The sequence below is a fragment of the Echiichthys vipera genome (assembly GCF_963691815.1).
Source record: "Echiichthys vipera genome assembly, chromosome: 15".
Classification (NCBI taxonomy): Eukaryota; Metazoa; Chordata; class Actinopteri; order Perciformes; family Trachinidae; genus Echiichthys; species Echiichthys vipera.
In genome coordinates, this window is record NC_139840.1 from 3,150,235 (window position 1) to 3,164,064 (window position 13,830).

A 13,830-nucleotide genomic window follows, 5' to 3' on the forward strand; every position below is an offset into this window, starting at 1 on the left:
AGAGCCAACAGCCAAGCGCTCTGCACAGATCTGAAACCTGTCTGGCCGTCCCCGGGGACAATAATGCCCGAAGAGAATATCCTCAATTTTTAGGTCTGTAAAATACACCAACTGTAACGTCTGCTGTATTAGCCGTGTCTTAACTACGTGCTTATTTGCATACAGCTGACATCGGGCATGAGGCTTCCATTTTGTTCTTGACAGCAGGTGTTATCATTCATTCATTCATCTTCAACCGCTTATCCCGGGGTCGTGGGGGGCTGGAGCCGATCCCAGCTGACATCGGGCGTGAGGCGGGGTCCACCCTGGACAGGACGCCAGTCTATCACAGGACACATAGAGACGAACAGAGACAGACAACCATTCACACCTACGGGTGATTTAGAGTCATCAATGAACCGAACACCTGCACGTCTTTGGACTGTGGGAGGAAACCGGAGAACCCGGAGAAAACCCACGCAGACACGGGGACAACATGCAAACTCCACACAGAAGGGCCCCAGCCGGGATGTGAATCTGAAACCCTCTCGCTGTGAGGCGACAGTACTAACCACCACACCACCGTGTCGCCCCAGCTTCAACCAGACACCTTAAAAAAAAGACTGCTACAAAATAAAATCAGAACAAGCAGATACAAGAACTCTTGAATTCCCTAATCCATCAGCCTGTATAACATGCAGCTTAGTATGGAGGTCTCAGCTAGTCTCTTGCATTTGTATTCAATTCAAGTTTTACTGTTTTACTGTTGAATGTTTTATTGACTCAATTTTTTTCTGCCTGAATGTGATTAGTTAGGATTATGTTATTGTTTTATTGTGTTGTATTTTTGTGAATGATCGCTCCAGCACTCTGTGGCACTTCCCCCTCCTCCTGTGGCTGTGACAGTGACAGCAGAAGCTGACCGCCTGTACACTCAAAACACACCAAAGTAACTCACTTACTGTGTATTGAAACTTTTCCCCAACATTTGTGACAGGCAGGTGTCTGCGCACAACGACAGATCGATGTCCACAGTTTAGTAGTAAGTCTGTCTCTTAAAGAAATATTTTAAAAAAGAAAGATGAGCCAGTCTTTTGAACATTGCTCCCATCAAAGAGCCCTTATTCCCATCACTACGTTCTAATGCTGGGTGTGAACAGACCAGGGCTTTCAATTAACTTTTTAACCCAGGGGTGTCAAAGTGATCCAGTAAAGGGCCGTGTGGCTGCAGGTTTTCACTCCAACCAAGCAAGAACACACCTGACTGGACTTACTCAATCACCTGAACTGTCTTCACACAGTTGATTTGTTGGACCAGGTGTGTTTTTGATTGGTTGGAATGAAAACCTGCAGCCACACGGCCCTTTACTGGATCACTTTGACACCCATGTTTTAACCCGACATGGCCTATGGATTTTATCAGCCTCTCCTTTCATTACAGAAACCTCCCATTCCCCAGCTGCCCAGTAGTTCCTCTCAGTGTTGCCACCATTGCCAGTTACCAGACCCCCTCACTCACATGCACACCTGTTCCCCATTCCCTTATTAGCTCCCTCTGCATATAAAGCAGACATTTCCCCCAGTCTTTCGCCAGATTGTCCAATGTACTACTCAGTTTTAGCGTTAGTGTCTCGCCTGCCTCTCTCTATCCTGCTTCAGACACTATCGCTGACTGATCTTCTGTTACTGAATACTGCCTCGAACTTCTTACAAAGTAAAGGATTGATTGCTTTCAACTGCTCTGTTTCTGAGTCCTGCGTATGACTGTGCATTCAGACCAAAAGCGGTGGAGGCGATTAAATTGCCTGGAACGCGAGTATTGTGTCGCTCGATCACATTTATCACAATTTTGATCATCGGTTCAATCGCAGGTAGCAGCCGAGGCGGCTTGGATTGCATTTGGTAATCTACTTGAATGGACTTTACTATGAGAGGAGCTGGTACAGGGGCCAGTAGCTATGTCTTTCAAAACACTGTTTTAATAAAGTCTGGGTTCCCTAGCTACGTTGTTGGTGCTTAGTTTTATGCGTAAGGACTCTTCTCATGCTACTGCAGAGGTTTGGTGTTATTTTGAGCAGAATTAGTGGTTAAAAAAGACCTTTGAATGCGTCCACCATGCTACCCAGAGCTAATCAGTGTTAGCCGCATTAGGTTACAGTAATAACTGTTAGCGACTGTCCGGGTATTCTCCATTAATAGTTGTTACATGAAAAAAACTGACTCGATGGCTTATTTGAGTGTATTTGCCGAAAAAGACCCTGGGATGATTTTACGCTGGAATTTCACTTCAAATACAGCGAGTCAACCATTCCTGACCCTCCTCCACAACTAAAAACATGTGACTGTGAACTACAGATCCTGATTAGAGCAAACATTCTGTATCCTCCGCTCTACTTAACCCAAATTACAGCACGCTGCTTCATGGAAAGGTCGATTCTACAGCAGTGATGCAGCTATCTGACAAGATAGGTCCCAGTTAGGCAGGGAGAGGAAGGATTAGTGTGTGTGTGTTTGTGTGTGTGTGTGTGTGTGTGTGTGTGTGTGTGTGTGTTTGCATGTGTGTTTGCGTGTGTGTGTGTGTGTGTGTGTGTGTGTGTGTGTGTGTGTGTGTGTGTGTGTGTGTATGTGATACAGAGGCAATGTGGTGGTAATAGTTGTTTGTAGTGATTAATATAAGGAAGATCGGATTGGCGACTAATCCAGCTAATACGTCATCACGCCGTAACACGTCACACGCATTGATGACGTCATGGCGATGCGTGGCTTTGTTTCCAGATCTTTCCGTAGACCTCGGAGTTTTTGTGCGTCTTGTCGACTGTTTTTGAATCTTTTCATCGACCAAATCTGCAGTAAACACTCCACCTCCGCATCACACCAACGTGAACCTTTCACCGCCATTGTTTGAAATGTCCGCGCATGGTTCCTCCTTTCATGGACTAACTCTGACTGTTGTCCATACTTTCTCTCCCTGTTATTATGAATAAGCCATTAACAGATCATTCGTGCCTATTGAATTGATGATCCCAGTTGTAAGTACTGCTACAGTATTTAGGGTTTGACAAGGCAGCGATACCAAAAGAGAAAGCAGGGAGATATTTCTCTGCCAAAGTGTTAAATATTGGAGTGAGCCTGAAATCTTAACCAGTATTCTCATAAAATGTGGATAAGCTAACACTAGTTTTTCTTCTCCATTTACAATGTCTACATGTGTCAGCCCCGGGGCCCGATTACTGACTAACCATGTTAAGGGCTTCTCTCACTGCAGAGCAAGGAGGGCCGCTGCATTCATTCATAAGTAATGTTCTTTAACTAACTAAGGGATGACACAAGACGCAGTCTGTGGTGCCATGATGGGAAGGTAAATTAAAAGGTATATACACACAGTGTATATATATATATATATATATATATACAGTAAATACTTATACTTATACAAATACTTTGTTACCTTACGTAAGTAGAGGTTTTGGGCATTTATACTTTTACTGGAGTAAACTTTTTACTTCTACTTGTTACATTTTCACGCAGTTATCTGTACTTTCTACTCCTTACATTAAAAATAGATCTCATTACTAGGGACGGGAACCGGAACCTGGTTCTAAATTTGCCCCGGGGAAAGATTTTGAAATACTTTAGTATCAACAGACTCCGAAGTTATCTTTCCTTTGACACCTCTGCTTATGACTTACTGTATATCAGTGACCATTTTCTAATAAACACTGAACGTAAACTGATTTACAGTGGGATATCTTCTTTTTTTTTTTTAACTTTGAATGCAAATAAGGTGCCAGATTGCATAAAAGAGGCTGTTCCCACCTGGATGTTATCATCTGATGTGTTCATCCATTTCACAGCTGCTCCAAATCGTCAATATCGACGGCTGATAGTTTATAGGAAAGCATAGGAATGTCTGTAGCATTATATCCACATATTCATGAATTCGGGCCCATCTTATTAACCTTTACATGAGGTTATTGTTCAACGTCGGTCCCTGGAGCAGTGTGGAAAGCTCCAGAGAGCTGGATAAGTGCATCATCAGCTGTATAACGAGCCTATCCACATGCATCTTTAGTGACCACTTATGATCTGATTCCACTTACCCGCTCTGTATGTAAATCAAAATGTCCATAATTTCCATTTAGGATATAGATAAGCTACATATTTGACTGAAATCATTTTTGTTAATGTGTTATATAATGACATGTAGATAACGATGTTTACCTGCCGTGGAAAAATTATAAGAAATAAATGTGTTTATCCACTCGAGAGTTTCTCCGAAATTGTCAATATCAATGGATGATGTTACGACAAAATTACAGGAATATCTGTAGCAATACATCCGCATATTAATGAATTTGAGTCCATTTTATTAACCTTAAAATAAGGTAATTTATTTACCGACAGGCCCTGTAATAAATCTCATTGTATCACAGCTGTTATCACCACTACTCATCATTGATCATATTTACCACCACAATTATTATTATTGTCATATTCTGTCACCTTAGCTGTGCTTGTTTCTACTATTCTGTTGTATTAACTGCCATAACATATAAGTCATATTCACATTACTATAGATATTATTATAGTTGCTGTTACTTTTGTGGTTGCTTGCATCTCTGGAAGTGTGTCTTTGTCTCTCTCTCTCTCTCCTTCTCTTCCTCTCTCCGGTGCAGACAGATGTGCGTCCTCCACAGAGCTGGGTCTTTCTGACGTTCCTGCCTGTTATAGGGAAGGTGTTCGTTGCCACGGTTTGCACAAGATTGCCGGATTAATACTGTATATAATAACTATAATAAATAGTACTATTTTGAATTAAGGATAGTGTGACTTCTTGCTGCTAACGGGGGAATTGTTGATGATTGAAATTGAGTTTAACTGACAAAAGAGGTGATCGTAATTGTTCACGTTAGGCCGTTGTTGTCTGTTTTGTTTCAACGGAGCGTTTGGACCTGGAAGTCTTATTTTGAAAGGGCGTCACGTCAGACTTAACAGCCGGATTGAGTTGAAGGAGAGTAAGACTGGGGACGTGTTCAGGTTTACCTAGTAAGTTCTGCTTCATTGCTTAGCAACTGATATGCTGGCACTTGAGGAAGAGGGATAGAAATATCCACTAGAGATGAATACCAGGAGAGAAAGGAGTGATGACACTGCACTTCAGAGTCAAAGTCTTTTTTTTCAATTTTCATCTCTACTTTGCTGCCATCTTTCTTGCCTCAGTTCATCACCTTTCCTGTTATCATCCACTCTCCCCTCTCCTCTCTTCACCTTCATCCGTCCTCCTTTCCTTTCACTCCATCTGCTTTCTCACCCTCTCAAAATCTGGCCAACATTCCTCTCGCTGTCTTCACTTCTCCTCTGCTCACAATTTCTCACCTTTCATCCCTTTGCCTGGCCTATTGGAGTGCGTCCACACTAACTGGGTGTTAAAACCAAAAATAGCACGGTGCTAGAAAGTAAAAGAAATGCAACGGGCTGCGAGGGAGAGGAGTGCTGCTTCAGGTGACGATGACACAGTTAAATGAAATGCAGTAATGCTGCTCCAGCGTAACGGATCCATTAGTAAGACAGCTTCAAATTAATTCAACCAAAGGGTAACAACTACCACAAAGTTCATGCACACCGAGAATTATTATTGATGAGTATGTAAGATCAAAGACTCTGGACTGGTATGACACCAAAGAATCAGAATTAGCTTCACTGGCAAATAGAGATGCACAGATCTGCTCTGGCGCCATCTGAAGCTGCGTGCACTCTTAGTTCAGACCTGTTTCTAACATCCGTCCTGAGTGATCAGCTGAGGTGGACAGCTCTAAGCACAGGAGTGAGTGCACTCAGTGTGAAACTCTGGTTTGAGCCACATGGTCCCTCATATTTTTAGCAGTGTGAACCAAGCCCCAACCACAGCGGCTTCGTGGTTGATCAATTACGGATGTGCCAGAACCTGCAGTTTAAATAACCTTGTTGTAGTGTAGTGGAGCAGAAGTGTAAAATAGCAGAAAACAGAAAATCCTACCTACCTAGAATTTTACTGAAGGGAAGTAATGGTCAGAGATCCAGCTGGAGCAGGTGGGATTAAGGGAGCGCTCACACGGTCCATCTGTACCGTGCACAAACAGGTTTCACGGCTAAAGTGTAGTTCGTTTGACCAGTGTGAGTGCAACCGTACCGCGCCTAGGAGCGACACGCTTGCCAGCCACGGCCCGTCTGAGAGAGGTGGGTTTTTGTAAAGCACTTTTGCACATGTACGAGCACGAGCACGAGGCCTACGGGCGGTTCTGACGTCCTTTTAATGTGCGCCTGTTGGGACGTAGAAAATAGGAGGGACCATGCGCGGACATTTAAAACAATGGCGGCGAAAGGTTCACGTTGGTGTGATGCGGAGGTGGAGTGTTTACTGCAGATTTGGTCGATGAAAAGATTCAAAAACAGTCGACAAGACGCACAAAAACTCCGAGGTCTACGGAAAGATCTGGAAACAAAGCCACACATCGCCATGACGTCCTCAATGTGTGTGAAGTGTTACAGCGTGATGAGGTATGGACAGCAAGAAGCATTTGCGCGAGGCCCAGGTAGTGTGAGTACAAACGGGCCTGGCCCGTGGGGAGAGAGGGAGGGGGGGCACGGTACGAGACAGTGGGAGTGCGCCCTGAGGAAACAGTAGTTAAAACGCTTAAGGGCATGCTGGGTAAAGCTGGCTCGCTACAGTAGGTCTCTGTTCAAAACAGGCAAAAAGACAGACTGGGATCCCAGCAAACTCAAATATTTGATGCATCACTGATGAACTTTAAGAATGAACGCTTTTGTTCCTGTATTTCTATCAAGAGACCCACGACAGCCCAAGATCCAGGACAGCCAATCAGTTGGTCACTTGGTCATAGCAGTATTGTGAAGAGGTTTGAAGAAATCACTCTTATCGAGGAACTTTCAGTACTGTTCAGGAGTCCTCCTAGTGGGAAGATACAACGTTTAGGGGCCAAGGTGTCTTTGCAAAGATGTCCTAAAAACACTGGTGTGGACATTTTCGTATTTAGCTGGCTTAGTGTTTAATCCTCTTTCCTCCTCCTAGCTTCCCCCTTTGCTCCTTTCCTCTATACTATTTTTTACTCACGTTACCTCACCTGTGCTTTTCTACCACCTCCCTCCGAGCAGAATTACTTTCTCCATCAGTCAAATTCAGTGCACACTATATGAGTTTCTGTGTGTGTGTGCATGTGTTTGCGTCGTGGGTGCTCGGCCTGTACTTTCACCTCCCTGTTGTTTTGCTCAGAGCAATCGATAGAAAGCGAGGCTTCATCACAGTGAGAAAAAGCGTAGCTCAGCTGTCACAGCACCCTACAGAACAATGACTCAGTGCGCCCCAGGGAGCTCCGTTTTTGACTGTGTGTATTGACTCTGTCTTCCTGTGTGCTTCTTTGCACCTTAAGCACATCTCTTTCCACCTTCAGTGAGCCGGCCACATAATAAGCCACGCGATCACATACAGTACACACATGCAAAGACACACATACACACTTGAACCCTCCAGGGTCAAGTCCTCACCTTCATAAAGAGCGCTGTGTCAATGTCGGCCAATGTCTCTGTCAGAGCAGATTAGAGCCGCCTCATTGCTTTGGGCTGGCAACTGGACAGGAGGAACACTGGCCACTCTAGCCACGACACCATTAATGCACACACTCTGTTAGGGCTGTAGCATGGTAATTATCCTCCCGCTCCTGGCCTGATCTTCTGTCTGGACAGCGTAAATGCAACTTCCTGTGAGGGCTGTTCCATCTTCTGTCAGGAGCTCATTTCAAGCTGCGCTAATGGAATGAAACGTTATACAGTTTACTTCTACAACTACTGCTTCTTCTACTACTATGCCTTTCCTGAAATAAATCTAATCGACCCTTCGCTCTGTGTTGGATGTGTTTCCATTCACATTTCATACAATGGTGGAGCAACGCCGACACACTGTCCTCGTCTTATATTACCCGCCTGCCTGCTCTCCTGAAAATGACATTCCAACAAAACTACATCTCAACTCCCAAGCGTTTAATTTGCACTCACCATAGTGTGCCTGTTATTTCCTTTGGGTTATCTCTCACCAATATCAGTGAAAACCTTGCAACAGTAACTAAGGGCGCACTCACACTGTCCTTCCGCACCGGGCCAAAACAAGTATTTCGGGTCAAGCCTAGTGCGTTTGACCAGTGTGAGTGCAACCGCTCCGCGCATAACTGCGGCCAGCTGGCCGTCCACGGCCCGTCTGAGAGAGGTGGGCTTTTGTAGAGCACGTTTGCACATGTACGAGCACGAGCGCGCGGTGGTTCTGACGTCATTTATGTGCGCCTGTTCGGACATAGTAAATAGAAGCAGGGACCATGCGCAGACATTTAACAACAACAACAATGGCGGTGAAAGGTTCACGTTGGTGTGATGCGGAGGTGGAGTGTTTACTGCAGATTTGGTCGATGAAAAGATTCAAAAACAGTCGACAAGACGCACAAAAACTCAGAAGTCTACGGAAAGATCTGGAAACAAAGCCACGCATCGCCATGACGTCAATCAATGCGTGTGACGTGTTACGGCGTGATGACGTATAGGCAGCAAGAAGCATTTGCGCGAGGCCCAGGTAGTGTGAATACAAACGGGCCTGGGGCGCGGGGGGAGAGGGAGGGGGGACAAGTACCCTAAAGCCCGGGGCGCGGTGCGGAAGGACAGTGTGAGTGCGCCCTAAGGGAGGCGAGTTTGAAGGGTCAATTGACTAACGTTCTTTTGGTCTAATATTCAGGTCAGAGACTTGAAGACCTCATCATTTGGCATTGCTGGGAGTCCTCAATTTGCATTTTTACTTCCAAATTTCCTTGGACAGCTAAACATTCACTTTGTGAACTCTACTCCGGCCTCGTTAAACGAAAATAGTACCTATTCGAGATTAGTAATGCTGTTTATGACAAATTCCTACCCGACCCATGTTATGTGACTCAAATCAGACGGTATTTGCCTCTTTTTAGGAAGCAGGAGTGAAATGAGTCATCCTCAACATTGTTCTGGAATCAGATGAAGACAGTTCAGAATAAGACAGAACAACTAGATACAAAATAAGATGCAAGCTCTACAGGATACTTTTTTTTTCTCAGATGTTTTTTTCCAAGTGTGTATAGATTTGAGGCATTATCAAATGGCTTAAAAATAGCTGCCATAAAGGTGCCCGTAGGTACTTTTGGACTGAACTATCATTTTCATGTTCTGTCACCTTAGATGTGTGTGTTCCTGCTCTTCTGCTGTGTAGAGCGCCATAACATGTGGGTCATATTCACATTACTATAGATATTGTTATAGTTACTGTTACTCGCTGGCTGCTTGCATCTCTGGAAGTGTGTCAGTCTCTCTGTCTTTTGTCTTTCTTTGTGTTTCTCTCTTTCTCTCTCCTCTTCCTCTCTCCGGTGCAGGCAGATGTCCGTCCTCCACAGAGCTGGGTCTGTCTGACGTTCCTGTCTGTTATAGGGAAGGTTTTCGTTGCCACTGTACTCTACGGGGGATATTGTTGGGTCTATGCCTACTCTGTAAAGTGTCCTGAGATAACTTTTGTTATGATTTGGCACTATAAATTGAATTGAATTGAATTGAACTCTAAATGTTTACAACGCTAGCTCTCCATGTACTTTTTTCTCTTTCCATCCGCCTGCTCTGCTGCTACTTTCCCTGTCTAAAGACTCTTTCACTTTGTGTACTTCTAAAGAGCCATTCAGAGGAAGGCGGTGGTTCTCCAGGAGAAATGGTGCCAACTGTTTCAGTCTTATCTGTGAGTGAAGCGAGCAAGGCTGCCTTGTGTTAAAAAAATAAAACCATAGCTTTAAGTGCTGCTGCCATTTCATATTCTGTCTTCATCTTCTGTGTTGTGACCACACTGGGAGTGAAGAGAGGACAGGGAGGCTCGGTAGGCACAGCCCCTGAATGATTTACTGCATCGCCACATGTGACATCAATGATATGTGACATCAAGGTGTGGACCACTGGCAGAGGTTAAAATGCCTTTGAGTGACTGATGAAGCCTCTTGGCTGACATCTTCAACACTGAAACACTAATATAAGTCCAGTCCTCTCAACAACCAGGGACCTGTTCCAAAAAGCAGGTTTAACACACCCTGATATGGGAGTTTTGATCAATTAGTTATATAAAATACAAATGTGTTCATATTAGGGATGGGCCATATGGATATAATATTATATCACAATTTTTTTTTTACAGTAAAATCACCAAACGGCATGACGAGGTACTTGAAGTGTCCAAGTGGAGTGTTGAATGCGGTCTTCCATTCGTCCCCCTCCCTTACCCTCACAAGATGATACGCGTTGCGGAGATCTAACTTGGAGAAAACCGTTGCCCCATGCAACGGCTCGAACACTGAAATGATCAAAGTGAGGGCGTACTTGTTCTTGACCGTGATGTTGTTAAGATCACTGTAATCAATACCGAGACTTAGCGACTTGTCCTTCTTGGCCACGAAGAAAAACTCAGGGATCAAGAAGGACGAATGATCCCTGATTTAAGTGAGTCATTGATGTATGTTTCCATAGCCTCACGTTTTGGCCCTGACGGGTTATAGGCACGACTAGTAGGAAAGGTTGACCCGGGCAACAGCTCAATGGGGCAATCATAAGGACGGTGAGGTTGCAGTAATAACGCCTTAGCCTTGCTAAATACTTCAGAGAAAGTGAAAAGCATGCACCACTCTTTTTTTAGATTGAAAAGTGAAGTACATGAAGTTAAATGTTAGTGTTTCTCCAGCAAAATGTGCTTCGCTGAATGACTTTTCCCACTAACTGGATTACCAACCCTTTAAACATCCTCTCCCGCCCAAGAACATGTAGCCTTTAAATAACTGAAATACAACAACTTCATGACACTTGGTACAAAGGAATTTTGTGTCTTGCGATAAAAAGACTGACATTTGCCAGGATAAGCCATCCTATCTGAACACCACACATGCTTTATTGTTTTTTACATTCATATTCATAGTTCTGTAGAAAGCAGGACTAAATCCCTCCCTCAGATTCACACAGACAGAGACTTCCCCGGTTAGTTATTTTTGATTAAAGGTTTAGGCATATTTCCTTGATTGTTCCTCTGTGGCTGGTCCTAACATTTCCAGGAGGACAGTGTGAGTGCGCCCTAAGCCTCTACCCTGTCACTATCATGGGGACAACAGGGTTTATTACAAATCATCATTGCACTTCTAGTTAAATTACTGATTTGCCAGAAGTGGTCGACTGTGAGTTCTCCAGAAAAAACTTCTGTCATTAATTATCAAATATAATAATAGGATAGTGTAGCAGTCCAGTCTGCAACTTTACTGTTTTGGTTCACTCTCACTGCTCGCATAGCGTCATTTTGGGCCACGGCAAGCAGCGAAAAACAAACTGCACACTAGAACCAAACACCAGACACACACACAGTTAGAGACTCGCTTGTGAGACAGATATTTCCCCAAGGTTGTGTCGAGATCAAAACAGAGCTAGAAGGAGTGAATATTGAGCTCACGTTTGCCAGGTGGCCTGAAACATGACTCCAAATGAATGATATTGTTGCTGGCTGATGATGATGGCTTATTAAATATTATTTTTTAAAAGGTTGTACTTACATCCTGCACTTATATGTTGCACTCTGTAGATATGCTTATTTGAAGCAATCACACTTACTTAATTCTTGCTCTGCTGCTTTGTACCTTAATTGTTGAATGCTCTTATCGGAAGTCGCTTTGGACAAAAGCATCAGCTAAATGAAATGTGATGTAATGATGTTACAAATTAAGCTTCATAAAGAATTTTTATGCAAAACGCTATAATCAGACAAAAACATATGGTATGTCCCTTCAAATACTGTATTCTGAATAGTGCATAAGCTTCACACTGCTGTAAATTGCATAACCTGACTATCGCCAGATGACCTTCGTTCCAACTTGCTTCCATCTAGATTCTGCCGAGCATTGCAGAAGGACTTCAGACAACAATGGCGACTCGCATCAAGGAAGCAGGCGTCAACATTGATGCTGCTTTTTCATCCATGAGACCATTTCTTCTTTAAAAGAACACCAGAGAACGCCTCTGAAGGCTTCTGTTGGTGGAAACGATGTTATTGCTTGTCACTCTCATCAGCATTGGTTTAAATGTGAGTGGTTGAAGTAGCATGTCAATAAAGATGGAAGACAAGTAGTTTATCCAATCATATGCAAGGATTTTTGATAAAGCCCAGCCTCCTGAAATTGCCTTCCAGTTGAGCGATCCCAGATGGACGAGTGAAGCAAAGCGGATCGAAATTCATCTGGCCAGAGTCAGGTTATAAATTGAAGGCACTAAAAGTTGCATTTTGTTCTCAAGATAGTAATTATTTCAACAAGACATGAACGAGCGCCTCGGGATCCCCCAGTTAGAGCTGGTTAATGTGGCCCGGGAAAGGGAAGTTTGGGGTCCCCTGCTAAAGCTGCTGCCCCCGCGACCCGACCTCGGATAAGAGGCTGAAGATGAGATGAGAGATGAGATGAAGGAGCAAGCTCAGGACATGTCATTAAAATGCATTAAACAAGCACCAAGTATATGCTTTCTGCTCAACATGTGTTCAGAAAAGAAGGTTCAGGAAAACTAAGTGGATCCATCAACTGCATTGGAAGAAAAACAAAATATATCCTACCTTTCCGACATACTGAGGTTCAGGTCCAATATGTTCCTCCAGAACAAAGAACTGGTTCCAGATCCAGCCTCTCTTGGGCTTATGGTGGATGTCCTCGTTCCTTTGTACTCTTGTGGGTGCTCTGGAGTCGGATTTTGCATTTGTATTTATTTGTAAATGTCGGAAGTTGGTCCGGGATTTAGGATTGGATAGTGAAGCAGGGCTGGCATTGTAGTAGGTACTGGGTATCATTGTACCAGATGAGTCAGACGTTTGATTAAGACTAGGTGGTGAAGGTCCTTTAGTGTCGGGTACTAACTCAGAATTGGTCTTTGGCCTGGTCACTACGTTAGAGTTGGATAATGTGTTGGGATTTGCCCGCAACAGTGCCTGCAGCCCTGATTTTGTGTCGGTTTGGGTGTTGATTTGAGTAGATTTTTTGGGATTGTTTAAGGTATTTCTTGTCTCCTGATTCCAGTTCGATTTGTACGCCAACCCTTGCATTGGAAACCTTGAATTAGAGCTCTGTTTGGGTGCATGCTGTAGCTTGAGTCTACTGTTTGAGCTTGATGTGGCCGGGGAAATGGCCAATGGCAAGTTTGTGCTGACCCTCTGGATCTCAGTAAGATAGGACATTGTGTCAAGCCCAGGCTTTAACTGAGACTTGCTCCATTGGCTCTTGCTGGAGGGAGTCAGTGGAGACATACGTTTTTCAGGCCTGGAGCTGGGCAGTGGAGTTGGTTCAGGAAGTGACTTGAGCCGTGGATTTGGGTACAGGCTGTTAGTGTGGGGGCTCAGATCGACCTGGGTCCCATAACAACTCTGGGAGACAACACATAGGAAGACCACTACAGGACAAATACGGGAAATTGCAGCCACGCCGGCTGGAACTCTCATTGTAAAGAAAGAACGGTCCGGAAATGTCTTCCCCTCTCACTTTCGCTGTGTCATACCACTTTGGTCATACACAACCACCTGTACTAACCCACGAATACACTCAAACACACATGTTTGCAGTCCTTTTCAGAGTACTGGGGAGCCAGAAGTGTCCACAGTGTGCAGTCCAAATAATCCTTTCATACAGTTCCCTCAGAAAAATGAAAAAGAACTCCATAGTCTTGTTCAGTAGGATTAACCTTGTGTGGACATGAGATGTTTCTTAATATGTTGATTTCTTCCTCCCAACGTTGTTCAAACAT

The 13,830-nt window shown here is 44.1% G+C and overlaps 1 protein-coding gene across 1 annotated transcript in view; it reads right to left on the bottom strand.

Moving 5' to 3' along the window:
- The window catches only part of LOC310957833 (cadherin-18-like), a gene marked incomplete at both ends in the record, with an annotated part of 80,917 nt that extends 67,389 nt beyond the window's left edge, over positions 1–13,528 (bottom strand). Inside the window, one exon of the mRNA XM_083928567.1 lies at positions 12,653–13,528. Coding sequence (XP_083784693.1) covers positions 12,653–13,528 — 876 coding nt within the window. The remainder of the gene's footprint in view (positions 1–12,652) is intronic.
- Between the last annotated feature and the right edge of the window lie 302 nt (positions 13,529–13,830).